This window comes from Dendrobates tinctorius, unplaced genomic scaffold (assembly GCF_039654945.1).
Source record: "Dendrobates tinctorius isolate UK_male_01 unplaced genomic scaffold, ASM3965494v1 ptg000265l, whole genome shotgun sequence".
NCBI classification, from domain to species: Eukaryota; Metazoa; Chordata; class Amphibia; order Anura; family Dendrobatidae; genus Dendrobates; species Dendrobates tinctorius.
This window is the reverse complement of record NW_027361932.1, coordinates 14,239,996-14,264,216: the sequence shown is the minus strand read 5'-3', so window position 1 is coordinate 14,264,216 and position 24,221 is coordinate 14,239,996. Positions and strand designations below refer to the sequence as shown.

At 42.5% G+C, this 24,221-nt stretch overlaps 1 protein-coding gene across 1 annotated transcript in view; it reads right to left on the bottom strand.

The window, feature by feature from the left end:
• The window catches only part of SLC25A1 (solute carrier family 25 member 1), a 59,249-nt gene that overhangs the window by 14,755 nt on the left and 20,273 nt on the right, over positions 1 to 24,221 (bottom strand). Inside the window, exons 2-4 of the mRNA XM_073559144.1 lie at positions 13,204 to 13,311; positions 12,966 to 13,065; positions 5,327 to 5,465 (exon numbers count right to left, since the gene is read on the bottom strand). Of these exons, the coding sequence (XP_073415245.1) occupies positions 5,327 to 5,465; positions 12,966 to 13,065; positions 13,204 to 13,311 (347 nt within the window). The remainder of the gene's footprint in view (positions 1 to 5,326; positions 5,466 to 12,965; positions 13,066 to 13,203; positions 13,312 to 24,221) is intronic.

Below are 24,221 nucleotides of genomic sequence, written 5' to 3'. Positions count from 1 at the left end.
GGGTGTCTGCAGATTCCAGTTCTTGAATCACTGGGGGTCTAAGCAGTCAGAGACTCCAAGAGGTTAGTATGTTATGCTCCAACCTGTCAATAGGGGGTAAGTATAAATCTTGGAAATAACCTTTTACTTGCTTCCATTTATGCTAAACATTCTTCACTCCCTCTATCCAATCACTCACTCACTCATGCCCCCTTTTCCCCCAACAAAAATCTCAAGAACCCGACCTTTTCTTACCTTTGAAACTGCAAAAATCTGATATTGTTGCTCTGATTCAGTCTCATCTAGACTACTGCAACTCTACTAATCAGTCTACCACTTACTAAACTCTCTCCTCTCCAATCTATCCTAAATGCAGCAGCCAGGTCTTATTTTTGTCTAACCACTACACGGATGCCTTCACTCTGTGCCAGTCATTGCAATGGTTGCCCAACTGCTACATGGTACTATATTCACGATTATCACTATCACCCACAAAACTCTCCACAGCTCAGCATCGCCGCTCTTTTCTCATCTCTGTCAACAACACTACCTGTGCTCACCGTTCTGCTAATGATCTAAGACTAACATCCTATATAACTCATATCTCCCACTTCTGTCTCCAAGACTTATCTTGTGCTGCATCAAGTTGTCCGGAATGCACTATCCCAGACAATCCAGTTAATTCCCAGAATCAACAGTTATAAGTGTTTCTAATATTTCTTAACCCCTTTACCCCCAAGGGTGGTTTGCACGTTCATGACCGGGCCAATTTTTACAATTCTGACCACTGTCCCTTTATGAGGTAATAACTCTGAAACGCTTCCATGGATCCCGGTGATTCTGACATTGTTTCCTCGTGACATATTGTACTTCATGTTAGTGGTAAAATTTCATTCAAATAACTTGCGTTTATTTGTGAAAAAAAAAACGGAAATTTGGCAAAAATTTTGAAAATTTCGCAATTTTCCAAATTTGAAATTTTATGCCCTTAAATCACAGAGGTATGGCACACAAAAAACTTAATAAATAACATTTCCCACATGTTTACTTTACATCAGCACAATTTTGGAACCAAAATTTTTTTACGTTAGGAAGTTATAAGGGTTAAAAGTTGACCAACGATTTCTCATTTTTACAACACCATTTTATTTTTACGGACCACATCACATTTGAAGTCACTTTGAGGGGTCTATATGATAGAAAATACCCAAAAGTGACACCATTCTAAAAACGGCACCCCTCAAGGTACTCAAAACCACATTGAAGAAGTTTATTAACCCTTCAGGTGCTTCACAGGAATATTTTGAATGGACTGCAAAAGATATTGTGCAATTTGTCCTGAGTACGCTGATACCTGATATGTGGGGGGAACCACTGTTTCGGCGCATGGCAGAGCTCAGAAGGGAATGAGCGCCGTTTGACTTTTTCAATGCAAAATTGGCTGGAATTCAGATTGGACGCCATGTCACGTTTGGAGCCCCTGATGTGCCTAAACAGTGGAAACCCCCCACACATGACCCCATTTTGGAAACTAGACCCCCCAAGGAACTTATCTAGATATGTTGTGAGAACTTTGAACCTCCCAGGGCTTCAAAGAAGTTTATAACGTACAGTCGTAAAATTAAAAAATCATATTTTTTCCAAAAAAATGATCTTTTCACCCCCAATTTTTATATTCCCAAGGGTAACAGGACCCTAAAAGTTATTGGGCAATTTGTCCTGAGTACGCTGATACCCCACATGTGGGGGTAAACCACTATTTGGGCACATGGCAGAGCTCGGAAGGGAAGCAGCGCCATTTGACTTTTTTGGCTGGAATTGGGATTGGACGCCATGCCGCGTTTGGAAAGCCCCTGATGTGCCTAAACAGTGGAAACCCCCCACAAATGACACCATTTTGGAAACTTGACCCCCCAAGGAACTTATCTAGACGTGTGGTGAGCACACAACAGAAGAAATTGGACCCCAAAAGTTGTTGTCCAATTTGTCCCGAGTATGCTGATACCCCATATGTGGGAGAATACTACTGTATGGGCACACGCCGGGGCTCGGAAGGGAAGTAGTGACGTTTTGGAATGCAGACTTTGATGGAATGGTCTGCGGGTGTCATGTTGCCTTTGGAGAGCCCCTGATGTACCTAAACAGTGGAAGCCCCCCACAAGTGACCCCATTTTGGAAACTAGACCCCCCAAGGAACATATCTAGATGTGTGGTGAACACTTTGAACCCCCAAGGGCTTCACAGAAGTTTATAACGCCCAGGCGTGAAAATAAAAAAAACAAAACACTTTTTTCCACAAACATGATCTTTTAGTCCCCAATTTTTTTTATTTTCCCAAGGGTAACAGGAGAAATTGGACCCCAAAAGTTGTTGTCCAATTTGTCCTGAGTACGCTGATACCCCACATGTGGGAGAATACTACTGTATGGGCACACGTCGGGGCTCGGAAGGGAAGTAGTGACGTTTTGGAATGCAGACTTTGATGGAATGGTCTGCGGGTGTCATGTCGCGTTTGGAGAGCCTCTGATGTGTCTAAACTGTTGAAACTCCCCACAAGTGACCCCATTTTGGAAACTAGACCCCACACGGAACTTATCTAGATGTGTGGTGAGCACTTTGAACCCCCAAGGGCTTCACAGAAGCCCAGGCGTGAAAATAATAAAATCATATTTTTTGTTCCACAAAAATTATGTTTTTGCCCCCAATTTTTTATTTTCCTAAAGGTAACAGGAGAAATTAGACCCCAAAAGTTGCTTTGCAATTTGTCCTGAGTAGGCGGATACCCCATATGTGGGGGTAAAACACTGTTTGGGCGCATAGCAGAGCTTGGAAGGGAAGGAGCACCATTTGACTTTTTCAACGCAGAATTGGCTGGAATTGAGATCAGACGCCATGTTGCGTTTGGAGAGCACCTGATGTGCCCAAACAGTGGAAACCCCCAATCCTAACTCCAACCCTAACCCCAACACACCCCTAACCCTAATGTCAGCCCTAGCCCTAACCCTAATGGGAAAATGGAAATAAATACATTTTTTAAATTTTATTATTTTTCCCTAACTAAGGGGGTGATAAAGTGGGGTTTGATTTACTATTTATGGCGGTTTTTATTTTTGGCAGCTGTCGCACGCTAAAAGACGCTTTTTATTGTAAAAATAGTTTTTGCATCACCACATTTTGAGAGCTATTTTTCCATATTTTGACCCACCGAGTCATGTGAGGTCTTATTTTTTGCGGGACGAGTTGACGTTTTTATTCGTACTATTTTTGGGCACGTGACTTTTTTTGATCGCTTTTATTCCGATTTTTGGGACGCAGAATGAGCAAGAACCAGCATTTCAAGAATTTCTTTTGGGGGGTGCGTTTACACCGTTCCGCGTGCAGTAAAATTGATAAGGCGGTTTTATTGTTTGGGTCAGTACGGTTACAGCGATACCTCATTTATGTAGTTTTTTTATGTTTTGGCGCTTTTATGCAATAAAAACAATTTTATATAAAAAATATCGGCGGTATGATAATAAAGCATTATTTTTTGCTTGGTTTTTTATTTTTATTCTTTAAGGGGTTCGCTAAAGGGGTTAACAAGTGGGACAGTTTTATAGGGCGGGTCGTTACGGATGCGGCGATACTAAATATGTGTACTTTTATTGTTTTGGTGTTTTTTTAGTTCCAAAAAATGAATTTATTAGGGAATATTTTTTTTTTTAAAATTTATTTAGCGATTTTTTATAAATTATTTTTACACTTTTTTTTTTTTTTTTACTTTATTACAATGTCCCAGGGGGGACATAACTGTCATGTGACAGATCGCTGATCTGTCACATCACAGATCGCTGTGACAGACCAGCGATCTGTCACAGGCAGTGCTGCAGGCTTCCCCATGCCGACGCTTTGCAGGCATGAGGAAGCCGCCTCACTGCAGGCCCCCGAAGGTCCCAGCCGCCATTTTGGATCTGGGGACCTGCAGGGAAGGAGGCAATGTGCAGCGCTGCTGCGGGGGTCTCAGGGAAGCATGGAGGGAGCCCCCTCCCTGCCGATGCTTCCCTAAACCCCTGGTACAGTGCCGGGTGTCAGCTGTGATAATCAGCTGACACCCGGCCGCGATCAGCGGCACTCACCACGTGAGCGCCACTGATCGCTATGACGTACTATCCCGTCCATGGGCATAGGGGCCCGGGTCCCATGGACGGGATAGTATGTCAGATGTCAGAAAGGAGTTAAGGGCCACTTTTGCTCAATTTACCAGTATTGTTGTACAAGAACCATTAAGGTAGACTGAATCCCTGTGAGTGCAGTTATTTTTGTATTCTGTGTCTCCTCAGTAATTTTAAGTTAGGCCGGGGTCACACTAGTGCATGGCATCCGATTAGAGAGCATTGGATGCGATATGCTAATGACACTCGGCTCCTGCTCTGCATACTCACCAGACATGTCACCCATTGAGCAGATTTGGGGTGCTTTGGATCGGCATATATGACAGCGTGTTCAAGTACCTGCCAATGTACAGCAACTTCGCACAGCCCTTGAAGGAGAGTGGACCACCATTCCACAGGCCACACACTATGTAATGGAGATGTGTTGCACTATGTGAGGCAAATGATGGTCACACCAGATACTGTCTGGTTTTGTACCCCCCACAACCCTTGCAATACTGTAAAACAGCACATTTTAGAGCGGTCTTTTATTGTGGCCACCCTAAGGCGCACCTGGGCAATAATCATGCTGTCTAATCACAATCTGTATATGCCACACCTGAGAGGTGGATGGATGCACCTGAGACCTTTGTGCACATAGAAAAAGTCGATTTTGAGAGCAAAAACAAAAGAGCTGCGTTTTTAATTTTGTTCAGAGTAGTATACTCACTTTTTTACCTTTTATGTTTCCCCTAGATCCTAATAGATTGTAAACTCGTGAGCAGGGCCCTCTCTCCTCTTGGTAATCACAGAATTATGCTATTCTCTGTAATGCCTGATGTCTTTACATGTCCCCTCTGAATTGTAAAGTGCGCAGAATATGGTGGCACTATAGAAAATAATATTACTATTTATTAATCCCTGACAAGAATTGGGTATAGACTCTACATTCCATTTTTAATTCCTTTGACTTTCCAGAATGATAATAATACCCTCTAGTGTGACATGAGTATAGCAGTGGTCCCCAACATGTAATCCTTCAGCCGTTGCCAATTCACGACCTCCAACATGCCCTGACAGTCGAATGCAGCATGTTTGGGGTTTTAGAGCTGGAGAGAGGTTAGGGACCACTGGAACATAGAGATTCAGAACGTATTACGCAAGTTATCGCAAGTAAACAGCAGTTGTTCTGGAGACAAACATGTAGGCATGCTCACCTTAATAGTTTCCATAGGACAAACCACCACAACAGCCTCAGCCACACCAGCCCCCAGTCCACACACTAAGCTGCGCTTACTGTCCAGTTTCCCCTGGGCATCTCGCATCTGATTACTAAGGAACTCAAACATCCCAAACCTATAGGGAAAATAAAAACGATTGGAAACAAGTTATGCGTAAGAAGAGAAAACTTCAGAGAGGGATATGAAGAAAATCAATTTAAGGATAATTACATTGTGTTCAGATGATTGTAAAGTTCATTGAAGACAATTTCAAATTGCTCATACAGTGAATATAATAAGTCTACACAACCCTATTAAAACCATAGGTTTTGAGATGTAAAAAAAACATACCAAGAAGAATCATTTCAGAACTTTTTCTACTTAATGTCCCCATCATTTGTACAAATCCATTGATAAACTGAAATAATTTTGACAGGGCAAATAAAAATAACAAAACTACTATTCTGGGAAAGAAACTCTTGCCCCAAAACTGGCATATCATCTGGGAAAGGGCAGCTTAAGTAGTCTCTCTGTACTCTTTACAAGGAAAATCAGTATGAGATACTTATGTTCTGATATCACACTCCTGACCTCCTTCACAGACTGAACCCCTCAATCCCAGATGTGTGTTGTCGTTGCGGCTCGGATGTGGGCTCGCTGTATCATATTTTCTGGTCGTGTCTGGGGATTGGGAATTTTTGGAGGGAGGTGGGCTCGCTGATCTCCAGGGTTACTGATGTGGATCTGGACCTGTCTATATATCTGCTAGGGATGGGGAAAAGGCCAGCTAAACTGCTACTACATATTCCTACTGTGGCTAGATGTTTGATCGTCCTCAACTGGAGACAGGTTTCCCCGCCGTCACACCTTCATTTCCTTTATAGAATTAATGACATCTGAAGAATGGAATATATGACAGCGATTTTGAATGCAAGTGGGGAGAATTTTGACTTAATATGGGCTCCATGGGATTACTTTTGGGCACAAAGAAGTAACAAATTCCATAAGGGAATGCTGGATCCTCCCTTCTTCTGACACTTGCTCTTTCCCTTTCCCCTCCTCTCCTTACGGTGTGTGTCCTGTCTTATTATCTGTTTACATTTGGGTTAATTGTTTGATAAACTGTTTGGGTTGTACTTTGCAATGTCATTGGGGAGTCATTGACATTATCCTTATTTCCTCTGCTTTGTACTGTAAAACCTTAACCTGACTCTCCTTTATTTGTCAAAATTGTTAAAACTTTAATAAAAATTTAGAGTTTAAAAAAAACAAACAAAAAACACAACAAAACTAAACTAATGTGATTTTCATGAACGCGCTGTGCTCCGGGTGCTCTCGTGAAGGCGCTGTGCTCCGGGTGCTCTCGGGAAGCCGCTGTGCTACGGGTGCTCTCGGGAGGGTAAGGTGTTGTGGGTATTCTTCTGAAGGCACTGTATACTGACTTATTGGCTCCAGCACAAGGCACTCTGGTGGTCTCCAGCTAGACATGGAGCAATAAAGTCTCATTGTTTGGCTACTTAACTACTGAGGCCTGTGGTATCAGCAGAAGCATATCTGATGATATTTTTCTCCAGTTATCTGAGGTCTTAGTGGTCAACTGACCAACGAATGGGACATCATTATTTCCTGTCCTGCTAGAGACCACTAAAGCAGCTTGTTCTAGATCAAGGGTCTAAAAAATGATCCTGGTATATTTGGTCAAACAATTAATTCACCCCTAATGTGATGGCTGGAACTTCTTGTCTTTGACACAGTTGAGATACTAGGTGGAAGTGAAGATGTTGCTACTTGCAATTGCTTTTCCAGTTTTGCATCAGTCTAGAGCACAGTTGACTCTTTGTGATGATAAGTTTTGTAAAGAACTTGCAGCAGTAGGTTGTACCAAACACAGATGTATAATAAACTGCAAGTGGGAAATTCATCACTGCTCAAGTGGAACTGGTGCTTCTACATCACATAGGAGACCTAATAGAGTTAGAGCATATACCGTATCTTTCTGACTATAGGACGCACTTCATAGCATGAACAAAATCATCTGGAGGCTGGCAGCACTCACAGTGGGGGAAGGAGGGTAGCAAAGCGCTAGGAGAAGCATAACTCAACCTCAGACTCTAGTCAGTTGGCTATACATCCTGTCCACTTCACACCTCTCCCTCCTGCTAACTCCTAAAGTACAGGTTTTAAAGGCTGTACAGAACATCTCAGACATTGTGTGTGCTAGCATGAATGAAAGCACAGGTCCGGCTGGAAGGAAGACACATCGCCACGATCCTCCTTTAACCTTTTTTTATCTCGCTATGATAGTAAATCACTTTGCAGTTTTTTGTGTTTCTAAGGCTAGTTTCACACTAGCGTATCTACATGCAGCGCACGGCGCCGCTAAGCCCCGCCCACTGCCCGCCCCCTCCGGTCATCTCCTCCCTACTATCGCACACGGCTGCATGCGATCTGTGCACCCTATCTTTAGCACTTTAGCTTCTACTTTTCTTCCATGTAAATATGACAGAAAAATTAAGTTTCTTACTCATATGGATCCCAAAAACTGCCATCATACCAGCTGGAATAGGACATAGGGGCTTTCCTACTAAAGATCTAAAAATGCCAATCCGCAGGATTCATACAGAAGTATCATTGCTTGGGAATATTTGAACACAGAGACCCCCACCAATTTCAAAATCTGCCTCAATATAGTGGCAGAGTGCATGTTTGACCATCATTCTATTTAAGATTTACAGTGGTAGAGGCCAAGCAATGAAGCAATAAACATAACACCACTGGTTTACAAGGATTGTATAGCAATCTTGCTTTGATTGTTCTGTAGTATAAAAGGAATTGTCACATACCCGCTTCTCAGCACGTGACTTGGGGTTGCGCCTGCAAGGGTTAATCTATCTCCTAGCACTCAGTCCAGCATTCAACCTCTGTCCTATGCTGCAATGGGAGCATAAATCACACCCCAACACAGACCACATGCTGCCACCACTCACTGAACATAGGGGCGATGAGTTCCGGGAAGTACTACTACTACTACTAGTACAACTGTCTGCCAATCACAAGGATCATACACTCTAAGGCTATGGATTCTTTTAGAACATGTGGTGTGACAGGTGGTCGCGTGGTTAATGGAAAGTATGTGTCCCGGGGATGGCAGCTCCCTGTGATATACAATGGGGAAAAAAAGTATTTAGTCAGTCAGCAATAGTGCAAGTTCCACCACTTAAAAAGATGAGAGGCGTCTGTAATTTACATCATAGGTAGACCTCAACTATGGGAGACAAACTGAGAAAAAAAATCCAGAAAATCACATTGTCTGTTTTTTTTTCATTTTATTTGCATATTATGGTGGAAAATAAGTATTTGGTCAGAAACAAAATTTCATCTCAATACTTTGTGATATATCCTTTGTTGGCAATGACAGAGGTCAAACGTTTTCTGTAAGTCTTCACAAGGTTGCCACACACTGTTGTTGGTATGTTGGCCCATTCCTCCATGCAGATCTCCTCTAGAGCAGCGATGTTTTTGGCTTTTCGCTTGGCAACACAGACTTTCAACTCCCTCCAAAGGTTTTCTATAGGGTTGAGATCTGGAAACTGGCTAGGCCACTCCAGGACCTTGAAATGCTTCTTACGAAGCCACTCCTTCGTTGCCCTGGCGGTGTGCTTTGGATCATTGTCATGTTGAAAGACCCAGCCACGTTTCATCTTCAATGCCCTTGCTGATGGAAGGTTTGCACTCAAAATCTCACGATACATGGCCCCATTCATTCTTTCATGTACCCGGATCAGTCGTCCTGGCCCCTTTGCAGAGAAACAGCCCCAAAGCATGATGTTTCCACCACCATGCTTTACAGTAGGTATGGTGTTTGATGGATGCAACTCAGTATTCTTTTTCCTCCAAACACGACAAGTTGTGTTTCTACCAAACAGTTCCAGTTTGGTTTCATCAGACCATAGGACATTCTCCCAAACTCCTCTGGATCATCCAAATGCTCTCTAGCAAACTTCAGATGGGCCCGGACATGTACAGGCTTAAGCAGTGGGACACGTCTGGCACTGCAGGATCTGAGTCCATGGTGGCGTAGTGTGTTACTTATGGTAGGCCTTGTTACATTGGTCCCAGCTCTCTGCAGTTCATTCACTAGGTCCCCCCGCGTGGTTCTGGGATTTTTGCTCACCGTTCTTGTGAGCATTCTGACCCCACGGGGTGGGATTTTGCGTGGAGCACCAGATCGAGGGAGATTATCAGTGGTCTTGTATGTCTTCCATTTTCTAATTATTGCTCCCACAGTTGATTTCTTCACTCCAAGCTGGTTGGCTATTGCAGATTCAGTCTTCCCAGCCTGGTGCAGGGCTACAATTTTGTTTCTGGTGTCCTTTGACAGCTCTTTGGTCTTCACCATAGTGGAGTTTGGAGTCAGACTGTTTGAGGGTGTGCACAGGTGTCTTTTTATACTGATAACAAGTTTAAACAGGTGCCATTACTACAGGTAATGAGTGGAGGAAAGAGGAGACTTAAAGAAGAAGTTACAGGTCTGTGAGAGCCAGAAATCTTGATTGCTTGTTTCTGACCAAATACTTATTTTCCACCATAATATGCAAATAAAATGAAAAAAAACAGACAATGTGATTTTCTGGATTTTTTTTTCTCAGTTTGTCTCCCATAGTTGAGGTCTACCTATGATGTAAATTACAGACGCCTCTCATCTTTTTAAGTGGTGGAACTTGCACTATTGCTGACTGACTAAATACTTTTTTTCCCCACTGTAGCCCAGAGTGTTTTCTTAAGTAGTTGTTGTTCACATTTGGGTCCATGCTACGGGTAGCTTTGAGGGTTGGGAGGGTCTGGCTACCTATGTAGCACACACTGGTGAGGGGGCTCACTGTACCCCGTTTTATCTGAAGATATGTGTGTGGTTTTGAATCTGCAGGACCTGTGATGAGGTCATGATCATGTGACTAGCCATGTGGTAGGTAACTGGGAGTGGTTACAGGCTATCTAAGGAGGGTGTGTTGCACATGGAAGGGAGTGTGTTGGAGTCTGTCAGCCCAGATAGAGCGCCCATGTTCCAGGCTCGGACGTCGCATAGCCTGGGGAAGCCGTGGCGGCAACTCCGAACCAAGAGGAGCTGACGGTCTTGAAATCCGTGTGATACTGACCGGGGTCAGAGAGAAATGTGTACAGGATGCCTCTGCGGTAAGAGGGATCTGGGATCCTGCGTGGCCAACAGGTAACGGTCTTGAAAACCGTGTGATACTGACCAGGGTCAGAAAGACACTGTGTGTGAACTCATATCTATCGGATGCCTCTGAGGACAAGAGGGATCCGCGAACCTGTCTGGGCGATCCAACAGGTAACGGTCTTGACAACCGTGTTTTATACTGACAGGGGTCAGTGAAAGACTGTGTGAGAAGTGGCTATAGGGTGCCTCTGTGGATAAGAGGTACCTGGGAACCTGTGTGGCGATCTAACTGTTAACGGTCTTGACAACTGAGTTATACTGACCGGGGTCAGTGAGAAGTATTTTCAATGAGAGACTGTATCTGCATCCATGTGTTAAAGCTGAAGGTTTAAAAGACAGTGTAATGGCTGCTGGAACTGTCTAAATATTAAACTGTATGGCTTAATTTTAACCCTGAGCGTGCCAGTGTTTACCGCAAAGACCTGTCCACTCACATGGTGGAATGTTACAAGCATAAGGTTCAAACTTATTAAAGTTTTAAGCTTTAGTAGAAAAGGTACAGTGCTTACAATAAAAGAATATAAAAATATGGAAATCACAAGTGACAAATATGCAAAATGGTTATAAAAAATAAAAGGGAGAAACTTACAGAAATATCTAAACTTTACAGTCTGGTATTCTGTTTGCTGAGGGAGGGAAGAATATGAAATGGATAACATCAACTTGGCTGTCCCTCAACTGTGATTTACTTTCTTTGTGTAAGGACTAATTTATAGATTTAACCTGGAGATCAGATTTCTAGTCCAGCCTCTCATGTTAATATTCTAATTCCTGGTTTGTGACTGGACCATGGCTACTTTACCTAATGAATACGTTATTTTTTCTCAGAACACTCTTTGTGCAACCTTTCTTTCTCATAGTAAATATACAGTGTCAGGCTGCAATTTGGGGACCAGAAGGTGTGAAATGTCTCTAATTCTGTGTGCTCTCAGGAAGGCCCCCTGGGGCCGGAGACCAGGAAAACTGTATTTTCTGAGGGTAACATATGCTATCACCTTTGTGAGACCTGCCGCCTAAGGACAGATGCTAGTTAACTGCCGGCCATACATCTCTTACAAATACATATTTCTACTAGAGGAATATAAAATGTTAAACCCCCTCTCCTACCCTACACCACTGAAGTTTCACTGAAGTCAATCTTTAAAAAGTGTTACATCTTTTTTTCCTATTTTCTGCTTCCTAAATCTAGGGTGCATCCTAAAGTCATATGCGTCTTATAGTCCGAAAAACACTTTACATCACAGAAGACGGGAGCTGGAGTATATAGAATAGGAAACACTGGGGTGAAGTATATAGAATATGACACACTGGGGCTGGTGTATGTACATCACAGGATACATTGGGGCTGCAGCATATATGTCCCAGGGGATGTTAGGACTAGAGTATATACATCACAGGAGACACTGGTACTGGAGCACATACATCACAAGCGACTGGTGCTCGAGCACATTCATCACAGGAGATACTGGTGCTGGAGCACATTCATCACAGGAGACAATTGGGGCTGGTGCATACATCACAGGATAATTTGGGCTGGAGTATATACTTCACAGAAGACATTAGGGCTGATGTACGCATAACAGGAGACATGGCTGGTGTACGCATTACAGCAGACACTATGGCTGCTGCATATATCATAGGACACACTAGGGCTGGTGCAGACATCACAGGAGACACCGGGGCTTGTGCAGACATTATAAGAGACATTTGGGTCTGGTGCACGCATCACAGAAGACATTTGGGGTTGGTGTATGCATACATGAGATATATGGGGCTGGTACAGGCATCACAGGAGGCACTAGACATGCCCTTTGGTCTTCATCTGTGGGACAGGAGAGCATCGTGTGCTAGCTCCGCCCATAAAATACGTCCAATGGCACTGATCAAGAGGTAATTCTTCCCTGCACGACTCTGTGTGCGCGTGCAAGAATAAATTAAACGCAGGCAGAACAGGGCTGCCAGCCCAAACACTGCAGTGCCTGAGAAAAGGTCACAGTGGTGGGGTGACGGCTCACGTGCACACAGTGAGGGCTCCGAGTGCCCCCTCTGGCATAGGTTCTCAATCACTGCCCTATAACAACCATACTAGCACTGCATAAAATAACTTTTAATTCATATGCCAAGCCAAAGGTGCACCAGGGCTGCCTCAATTGTATAGGGGTTAAAAAGTTATTTTCTCAGGCACTGTACCAGGAAAAGTGCTAGTATGCCTGTCATAGGGGCCAAGTCCCCTACAACACTGCATAGCCCACTTAAAATATATTTTGACAGACTTCCGTTAAAGAGTGGAAAATGTTTTTAAATTATTTTTCTTGGTATGATTTTTTTCTTTTACATGACATAAACCTGGCATTTTAACAGGGGTGTATAGACTTTTTATATCCATTGTATATTTACCTTACAGCTGCCTTTGGAATGGACCCATAGAGTAGAGAACTGAGCCCCCGGTACAGCCCCTTCACCCCATGACCCTGCACTGTCTGCTTCACACAGTCCACTAAAAGAGTAAAAGGGGAGACACACAATCAGTTAGACTTTTTTTTTTTTTAAGTAATACCACAAAAAAACTTTTTGCTTTTCTCATCAGTGATTTTTTTTTTACCATTCATGCTCCCAAACACACTTTGCTACTCACCTATCCCTCGGTATCGTGGAGGGTTAGCTTTCTCATCAAGCTGTAGCTGGGTCTTCACATATTCTGTGGGAAATGTGATGCAGATCTCTATTCCACCGGCAATACCTCCTGTAGAAATCAGATAACATACACGGTTATAGCGTAATTACCCATGAGATTTTAGATCTAAAGTCTCACGAAACTCCCAACAAAAAAAGACAAGCTTCACGGTGACCAGTCAGTCCAACATAATATTTATAAAAACGAAACAAAGCACAATAAAACGGCAGCAAACGTAATGATTGGAGTGTGGTAAAAATTAACCGACATATATATATATATATATATATATATATATATATATATATATATATATATATATATATATATATATATATATATATATATATATATATATATATATATGCACACACACACAGTTGTGGCCAGAAGTATTGACACCCCTGCAATTCTGACAAATAATACTCAGTTTGTTCCTGAAAATGATTGCAAACACAAAATTCTTTGGTATTATTATCTTCATCTAATTTCTCTTAAATGAGAAAACACAAAGAATTGTCCGAAAGCCAAATTGGATATAATTCCACATCAAACACAAAAAAAAGGATGGACAAAAGTATTGGCACTGTTCGAAAAATCATGTGATGCTTCTCTAATTTGTGTAATTAACAGCACCTGTAAATTACCTGTGGCACCTAATAGGTGTTGGCAATAACTAAATCACACTTGCAGCCAGTTGACATGGATTAAAGTTGACTCAACCTCTGTCCTGTGTCCTTGTGTGTACCACATTGAGCATGAAGAAAGGAAAGAAGACCAAAGAGCTGTCTGAGGACTTGAGAAACCAAATTGTGAGGAAGCATGAGCAATCTCAAGGCTACAAGTCCATCTCCAAAGACCTGAGTGTTCCTGTGTCTACTGTGCGCAGTGTCATCAAGAAGTTTAAAGCCCATGGCACTGTGGCTAACCTCCCTAGATGTGACGGAAAAGAAAAATTGACAAGAGATTTCAATGCAAGATTGTGCGGCTGTTGGATAAAGAACCTCGACTAACATCCAAACAAGTGCAAGCTGCCCTGCAGTCCAAGGGTACAATAGTGTCAACCCGTACTATCCGTCGGCGTCTGAATGAAAATGGACTGTATGGTAGGAGACCCAGGAAGACCCCACTTCTTACCCCGAGACATAAAATAGCCAGGCTGGAGTTTGCCAAAACTTACCTGAAAAAGCCTAAAACGTTTTGGAAGAATGTTCTCTGGTCAGATGAGACAAAAGTAGAGCTTTTTGGGCAAAGGCATCAACATAGAGTTTACAGGAGAAAAAAAAAAAAAAGAGGCATTCAAAGAAAAAAACACGGTCCCTACAGTCAAACATGGCGGAGGTTCCCTGATGTTTTGGGGTTGCTTTGCTGCCTCTGGCACTGGACTGCTTGACCGTGTGCATGGCATTATGAAGTCTGAAGACTACCAACAAATTTTGCAGCATAATGTAGGGCCCAGTGTGAGAAAGCTGGGTCTCCCTCAGAGGTCATGGGTCTTCCAGCAGGACAATGACCCAAAACACACTTCAAAAAGCACTAGAAAATGGTTTGAGAGAAAGCACTGGAGACTTCTAAGGTGGTCAGCAATGAGTCCAGACCTGAATCCCATAGAACACCTGTGGAGAGATCTAAAAATGGCAGTTTGGAGAAGGCACCCTTCTAATATCAGGGACCTGGAGCAGTTTGCCAAAGAAGAATGGTCTAAAATTCCAGCAGAGCATTGTAAGAAACTCATTGATGGTTACCAGAAGTGGTTGATCGCAGTTATTTTGGCTAAAGGTTGTGCAACCAAGTATTAGGCTGAGGGTGTCAATACTTTTGTCTGGCCCATTTTTGGAGTTTTGTGTGAAATGATCATTGTTTTGCTTCATTCTCTTTTGTGTTTTTTTTATTTTAGACAAATTAAATGATAATAATACCAAAGAATTTGTGTTTGCAATCATTTTCAGGAAGAAACTGAGTATTATCTGACAAAATTGCAGAGGTGTCAATACTTTTGGCCACAACTGTATACTGGGATGGTAAGATGAAGAATGAATAAAAATATTGATGTACAATTCATAGTCAAGAGTTTAAACAGGATAGTAAATATACATACTGTAGTTCTATGCTTTATTACATATAATATTGTGTTGATCATTTCCATGTGTTTAACAGTTTTTGCTTGCTTTTCTCTGGGATTTATGGATTGAAAATAGGAGATCCTGAACTACTGGACACATTAGGTATAGAAAATGTTGATCATCTGACGTATGAGCCAAGGAGAAAGGTGGTGTTGGGATGTTATGTCTTTGCTAAATGCTTCAAGGACAAAAAATGTACATAAAAAAAAATCAACAGAAATAGCTTTGACTTTCTCTCTTCTCAAGTAATTCTTCCTAGCATTACATGGAATAAACCACTGAGCATTTCATATTAAGAGAGAACGGCAGGAGCGCTACACAGAGGTGCATGAAGGACCAGAGTCATCATTTGCGGGGTTTTAAGTGACTCTTTTGAATTCTGGAAGTCACTGGAGTTTTTTTGCGTTAAATTCTTCAACATGAATTTTTATGCAAAGCAAAAAAATTGTCCTTTTTTCAGATCTTTAATCATTATTTTGCGTCTCTTTACTGTAAAAGTCGTGTGTTTCATAAAAATGTTACAAAAAAAATTAAAATACAAATTAAATACATTTGCAACTAATTTTGAATCTTTTTGATAAGTCACAAATGATGAATCAGGCAAAAAAACATAAAAGGAGTGAATATTCAAGGCCATGTTAGCTATGGATCCAGGTCAGTGCACAGCGCTGCGTCACTGTGTGTGTGTGATCACACGCTTGTGGCCTCACTGCAGAGGATAAGTATGAGTCAGCAGCTTACTGATTGGTGAGTGGAGACAACGCCCCTCTTCTGGCTGGTTCACATTCTGAGCACTGGGCAGCATTGTTTTGGTCTCTTTTTGCATTTTTCTTAATTACAAGTCATGCGATTCACTGATCATGTGACTTCAGCATTTTTCATGGAATCACACGAGTTGTAGTGTGAAAAAACAGAAATTGCATTTACACACCGAAACATACTAGAAATCAAAGGGCAGAAAAAGATCAATGATCACAATTCCCTATCTAGATCATGTCATATGTTAGAAAAAGTTCTCTCAAATTTGGTAACCTGAAATATTAACATTATAATATTATATTAATATAATAATTACAAGTATTCATATTAATGTTTGACAGGGATTGTCTGTTTGTTAGGCAATCCCTGCATGTATTGCAGCTGTCGAACAGCCGCGAGACCTGAAGCCCAAAGGGACTCGCGCATAGTTTTCGAGCGCACCAGATATACTCTATTAGCTCACGGGCTTGCTCGGATAACACCTCATCACAAGTACCTACACAAAAACAAAGACCAGAGAAGAAGGTGTGGTTAGCCTTCGCAAGAAGAGCAACAAATTTATGATTGCAGTTGTGCATAAAAGCCACAAAAAAGCGCACTGTAGACAGGTCATATTTATTTTTAAAAATACCTGAATCTATTGATTTATGTTGCAGCCATTTTTAACATGCATAAAAATCATAATTTTTACAAAATTTTGCCTTAACATGCAACATTTGACACATTTCTAACATTGGGAAGAGTACTAATATACATGCATAATAATTTTCAGTTTACACACACAAAAAAAAAAAATTGCATTGCGACATGTCACTCAGGATCACATAGAACACTGAGAAGTGTACAACCTTGCTTAAAAAAACACTCCCATCAACATTTTATCCTCAATATATTTTAGACATCATATCATAACACTGTGTAGAATTGTAGTTCTAATGATGACTCATGCAGGGGAAAAAAGAGACTTCCTGTTCCTACATAGAACCTACAAGGATTCAGCTAGTCAGTTTTTACCTATGTGAGGTCATAAATGAGAAAAATAACTGGGTAGAAGGCAGGGTCGCTTTTAGGCAAAGTTGGGCCCTGGGCAAAAGTTTAAAATGGGGCCCCAAATGCTCATATATTGCACATCACACAGAAGCATTTTGGTTGTATTTACATGTGCTGAGTTCAGGCTGCTAAATGAGCGTGATGGACAATGTTGAAGTCGTTCGACGCTTGTTTCCTGGCCTCTTTCCACCGGCTGAGTAATAATGATAGGGACAGATCAATCTGTCCCCATACAAAATCATCATGTTATCAGCAACATATCTGCCGTTTTCACTGGGCAATGTGCTGCCGAGAACAATGATTTTTTTGTCATGGCATAAACAAGCCTCTTACTCAATGAATAAGCAGCATTTTGATTATTTAGTATAATAGACCCCATAGTCCTCCATATAGTATAATGCACACGCCATAGTCCTCCATATAATATAATGTGCCCCACAGATCTCCATATAGTATAATAATCTCCCCATAGTCCTCCATATAGTAGAATACACTCCTCATAGTCCTCCATATATTAAAATACACTCCTCAGTCCTCCATATAGCACACAGTGGCTCAGTGGTTAGGACACCAAGGACAACATCTGCAAAGAGTTTGTATGTTCTCCCAGTGTTTGTGTGGGTTTCCTCCGGGCACTCCGGTTTCCTCCCACATTCCAAAGACAAACTGATAGGGAATTTAGATTGTGAGCCCCATCGGGGACAGTGATGATAATGTGTGCAAACTGTAAAGCGCTGCGGAATTTGTTAGCGCTATATAAAAATAAAGATTATTAGTTATTATAGTATAATACACTCCTCCATATAGTATAATACACTCCTTAATAGTTCAACATATAGTATAATGTATTCCCCATAGTCCTCGATACAGTATAATGCAGGTCCCATTTAATACATATAGTATACTAGCTGAAGAGTCCGGCGCTGCCCGGGCATAGTAACTAACTGTGGTTAGTTATAGCAAATTATAATTATCCTCCATCCCATAGTCCCGTGCCCATATACCCAACATACATATCCATGATCCCATAGGCCCGTGCCCATATACCCATCATACATATCCACGATCCCATAGGCCCGTGCCCATATACCCATCACACATATCCTCCATCCCATAGTCGAGTGCCCATATACCCATCACACATCCTCCATCCCATAGTCCCATGCCTATACCCATCACACATCCTCCATCCCATAGTCCCATGCCCATATACCCATCATACATATTCGCCATCCCATAGTCGAGTGCCCATATACCCATCATACATATCCGCCATCCCATAGTCCCGTGCCCATATACCCGTCATACATATCCTCCATCCCATAGTCCAGTGCCCATATACCCATCACACATCCTCCATCCCATAGTCAACCATTATGACATCATAGTGAGCGGCGGGGCTTGCAACCTATGACGACATCAGCGTCGCCATGGCAACCATTATGACATCATAATGAGGAGCGGGGCTTGATACACACACTTTTTCCCCCATTATGTAGATAGGGGCAAAATTGTTTGGTGAATTGGAACGTGCGGGGTTAAAATTTCGCCTCACAACATAGCCTAGGACACTCTCGGGGTCCAGACGTGTGACTCTGCCAAATTTTTTGGCTGTAGCTGCGACGGTGCGGATGCCAATCCCGGACATACACACATACATACACACACTTGAGCTTTATATATTAGATTGCACTGCCCATAGTCCAAAAGAGTATAATGCAGCCTCTGCTCCGGTCTCATCAGCAGCAGCTGCACTGCCTGGCACACTGCGGGTACACGATGAAGTGACATCATCGCGCACCCACAGTGTCAGAGGCAGAAGGGAATGATGGGAGAGGGAGCGTCACATCTGTGATGCCGATACAGTTGAATGCGGTGCACGGGGGGGAAGCAGCGGCTGGCGCCGGGCAGGGCAGGCCCTCCTGACTCACGGGCCCCATATCGGCCGTGTGGTGTGCCGCAATAAGCGGCACACCACTGGCTGGGGGCCCCTGGGGACCTAGGCAGCTACCCAGTCTGCCTGCCGCTAACACCGGTCTTGGTAGAAGGACAAATTGAACAATTGTAAGTACACAGTGTCATATAATATGATGACTGCTATATATTCAGAGGGAAAAAAACTTTGATGGGAGGAGTGCTTCTTTAAAAAGTTGCGCTATTGGATTTCCACCAAATGTATCAATAATGGGGTTGATCCCTGTTAGACATGTACTACCCTTACAGCAGTTTGTTAAAACATAACAAATCGTGATGTACTAACTTTTCCTTGGTCTACCGGTGGATTCTATGCCACTCCTCCCATTTCCTGGCGTTGCCCGTAGTGCTGATGTCATATTGACAGTGCGGCAACCAATCAGTGAACTCAGTGGCTCTGAAGGGGTTATTCCATCTACACAGTCAGTTCCAGTGAGATCACTGATTTGCTGCCGCATGTCAGCGCCACAGCCAGACACCTGGAGGATCGGCCCAGGGAATGTAAGCAAGAATGGTTTGCTATCTGTTAACACACTGCAGCTATGGCAGAACATTGTTTGAAAGAGACAACACCTTTAAGATGCCACATTTGATAAATATGGAGTGGTGCAGTTGTATTGAGTATACTAACGATCTGGTGCAAATTATGGCATTTTTTACCAAAGTGTATGTTTCATAATTTCCTATGGACTTCAAGCCAACATCTGGTCTTTTTTTGGGGGGAGGTGGCTTTGCACAAAAAAAACAAACAAAACAAAAACAAACCAAGTACTCAAAAAAGGCAAGAGAAAATAGACTGATCTGCAGTTCTCGGCATCGGCTGCTACACCATGAACAGAGCTATGTTGTTCAGCTCCATGCAATGTACACATCTGTCTGCCGTAGTGAATAAGAGTGGATCAGTGGGGGTGCCAGGTGTCAGAACCCACCCAACTAATATTGATAGCATATTCTAAAGCCCACCATACACTTTAGATAGCTATTGGCTGAACACAATTCTTCCATACACAAGAACGCTCGCTCAGCCAAGTGATCCTGTGGTCTCTAAGGCTGTGTGCACACGCTGCGGATTAGGTGCGGATTCATCCGCGCGGATTTTGTAAAATCCGCAGGTGAAACCGCAGGTCAAAAGACCTGCGGTTTTACCTGCGGATTGCTCTGCGGTTTTGCCCTGCGGTTTTTCATCTCCTCAAATGGAGGAGATGGCAAACCGCAGGAGAATCCGCAGAAAGAATTGACATGTCAATTCTTTCTGCGGATTGAAAACCGCAGATAATCCGCGCGGAAAATTCCGCACCGTCTGCACTGCGGTTTTTGATTCCCATAGGGAATCATGGTACTGTACACCGCAGCAGAAACTGCTGCGGGTCCGCAGCGGCCAAAACCGCTGCGGAACCGCAGCAAAATCCGCAGTGTGTGCACACAGCCTAAGGGAGAGTTACTGCCAGACATCTTTATTGGTGGCTTACCAAAAAGATCGACGATAGTCCAAGATCAGAAATGCCGGATCCTTCTGTACTCCGACATCATCTATAGGGGACAGTCAAGGGAATCTCATACACATTAGACTATCCTCCGAATTCATTGATATCGACATTAGTCTAATATGTATAGGGTCCTGAAGGATAGGTCATCTAGATTATGTGCAAAATTTAACCCTGTTAAATGTGCAAAATAAAATGATGAGCTGAAATAATCTCTAAAAGGCACAAGAGTATTTCTCATATTATATAGCTGTGCTATAGCAATAGCACGTATGCGGGGGAAAAAATGCACTATTTCAGGACAGTTTCAGTAAAGGAAATGTGCCATCTGAAAATGACCCATTGTTCAAATAAAGTTTTATGTTTAATTTATTTTTTAAAACATTTCATGCAATTTTTTTTTAAATACAATTTTTTCTTTGCAACCTAGATTTAAAAAAAAACACTTCAGAAATAATGCAATTTTCACACTGGTCGTTAAGCTAAACACTACAATCAGAATTCCTGTTCTGTAGAGAAGGCTTTTCAGCAGACTCCTCATCATCATAAGAATTACAATGAAAGGTAACACTTCTATACATAGTAGAGTGCACAGGATCCCTCATTCGCAATATTTGATGGTCACATCTCACCACCTCCCTGCATTAGAGCATGCCTAGATTATACTACTGTACAATTCAACAGGATTAAAGTTACGGTAGGTTTCTTCCGCTTATGCTCATGTAACTGCACAAAACAACAGGATGTAGGAATAGAATATTTTGACTAGTGGTAAGAGTAAAAATTTCAAGATTCATGATTTTTTTTTTTAAATAGAGATATGGAATAATGAAAAAATATATGTATATAAAAAAAATACATTTTAAAGGTGCTGTCCACTACTAGGACAACCCCTTCTTGAGCCAAATGTTTAGGCCCGATAAAATAAAAAAATATATACTTATCTCCTCTGACTACAATTGCTCTCCCGGTAACTCTCACGCGGTGTTGTGACATGTGACGCCGGCACCCAATCAGTGCTGGAGTCACTGTCCCCGCCTACGTAGGGATTGAACATGACGAGGAAGCCAGGGATCAGCTGACGTCCGGACTTCCTCTTCGTGTTCAGTCCATATGTAGGCAGGGACAGGGCCGCTAGCGCTGACTGGGCGTGTCTCAAGACCGCGCGGGAGTCCAAGGGAGAGAAAGTGCAGGCACAGGAGGCGAGTATAGGTTATTTTTTTTATAGGGAGCGCGATTGCCGACATGACGGGAACGGTGCCAGCATGGGAGGAGAGTATAGGTTTTAGCTCAAGAAGGGGGATGTCATAGTAGCGGACACCCTTCTAACAAAAAAGGAATAGAAGATAGAAGATTCTTATTTGGTAGTTACCACCAGAATGTGAGAAGAATAGTTACTTGGTTTCTGGAGGAATGCTTTTTCCTGTGCAAGATTGCTAAAAAGAGATCTGCCTGAATCAACCACACAGACAGTTCCAAGTGGAATGCTAAAAATCTGCAAATCCAGTACTGCAACACAAAGGCTCACTGATCACTATGCCACAAAGAACAATAATAACATGAAAGTTCCTGAAGTGACTGACACAGACATTGTAATTCTCCAGCAGGCACAGAGCTGCATGAATCTTTCCTTTTATAGTTAGTATGGCTCCATAATAAAAGCTTCCATGCACAGGACAGCCATGTACGGTATATGTGCTGCATGTCAAACCTTTGGAAATTTGAATTCTAGTTTGCATCATTTTGCCTTAAATTACTGCTAAAAAAATTGTTGCAATAAGGTACAGGCCTTACTTGTGCATAGAAGCACTCCTCCCATCACAATATTTATCCTTTTAATATATTACAGTCATCATATCATATACCACTATGTACTAACAATTGCTCATTTTGCCCTTCTACTCAGCTAATTCTTCTCTTTCCCATTAGTTCTATGACATCACATGATTAAAAACTGACTAGCTGAATCCTTCTAAGCTCTATATAGAAACAGGAGGTCTATTTTCTCTGCACTAGTCATGAGTCACTGCAAAAGTTTATGTCAGGAGAGAGAAGGAACAGAGAAGCTGGGTCAGGAGATAAAGAGGGGAATGATAAATGCAGAGACAAGAGTCTTCCTGTTTCTACACAGAGCAGAGAAAACAGAAGAATTAACTGGGTAGAAAGGCAAAATGAGCAATTGTAAGTACACAGAGCTATATAATATGATTGCAATATATTAAGAGGATAAAAACAGTGATGGGAGTGCTTCTTTATATTCAAAAGTGCTCACTTTGCAGCTAGACTCTCTAGTGTCAATGGAATGTCACTCCCACAATTTGCAGACCTTGGCTGTTGCATGGCTACTAAAGATGCTGTAAAAACTGGCATCCAGCAAACAAAAATTGTTCCAAAGTTGAGTTGATCAAAAAAATGTCCACAGGACCAGGGAAGAAATATCAAAAGTGCAATCATATAATCCCTTTAAAAATATGAGACTTTAATAAATTGAGGTAAAAAACACCCCCCTAGTGCAATAACACAATTAACAAACTCTATACAATAATAACCTACGATAGCCCTACACTAGCCTGCTATCCCTTCCTGACAGTGGAGGTTGGCACCCTAAAAGATACAATTTGGCACCCCCACTCCGCGGCGCCTGTCCCAGACTCGCCCTAAATGACCCTAAGGCTGGTTTCACACGTAACGGAACTCTCGCGGAAATTACCGGGAGAATTCCAGAATTCCATTCCGTGGGAAAATCGTATTTTAAATTCCCGCGATTTTCCCGCGGAAAAACTAGCATTTTGCAAGCGTAATTAGCTTGCAGAATTGCTATCGTTTTCCAAGCGATCTGGAGTATCGCTTGGAGAACTGATTGACAGGTTGGTCACACTCGTCAAACATAGTGTTTGATTAGTGTGACCAACTTTTTACTATTGAGGCTGCCTATGCGGCATCAATAGTGAAAGACAGGATGTAAAAAATAATATATAAAAAAATATATATTGTTATTCTCACCTTCCGACGCCCCGCCTCTCTCCACGCTCCCGGTCCCAGTAGTCCTTTGCGCGAATTACCGCGATGACGTCCGTTCTCGCGGGATCGCAACGTTTTGCGGTCATTCGCGATGACGTCGCGCGAATGACCGCGAGACTTCGCGATCCCGCAAGAACGGACGTCATCACTCGCAAAGGATTTCTGGGACCGGGAGCGTGGAGAAGGGCGGGAAGACTGCGCGGGACGTCGGAAAGTGAGAATAACAATATTTTTTATTTTAAATTCTATTTTTTACAGAGATATGGTACCCAAAGCCCGGAGGACAGTCTCCTCTCCTCCGGACCGTGGGTACCATCCGCAAATGTTCTGCTTACTTTTCGTATGGTGTGCACAGCCACATGCGGAAAGTAAGCAGAACAATGCATTCCTATGCGTGCGGGATCGCCGCGATTCCGCGAAATTAATGAGCATGCTGCGTTTTTTACCGCAAAGCGATTCCGCTGTGGTAAAAACCGCAGCATTAGCACAGCATTGCAGAATCCCATAGGAACGCATGGGATGCTTATTTTTCGCGGCAAAATCGCGTGGTTAAATCTGCCGCGGAAAC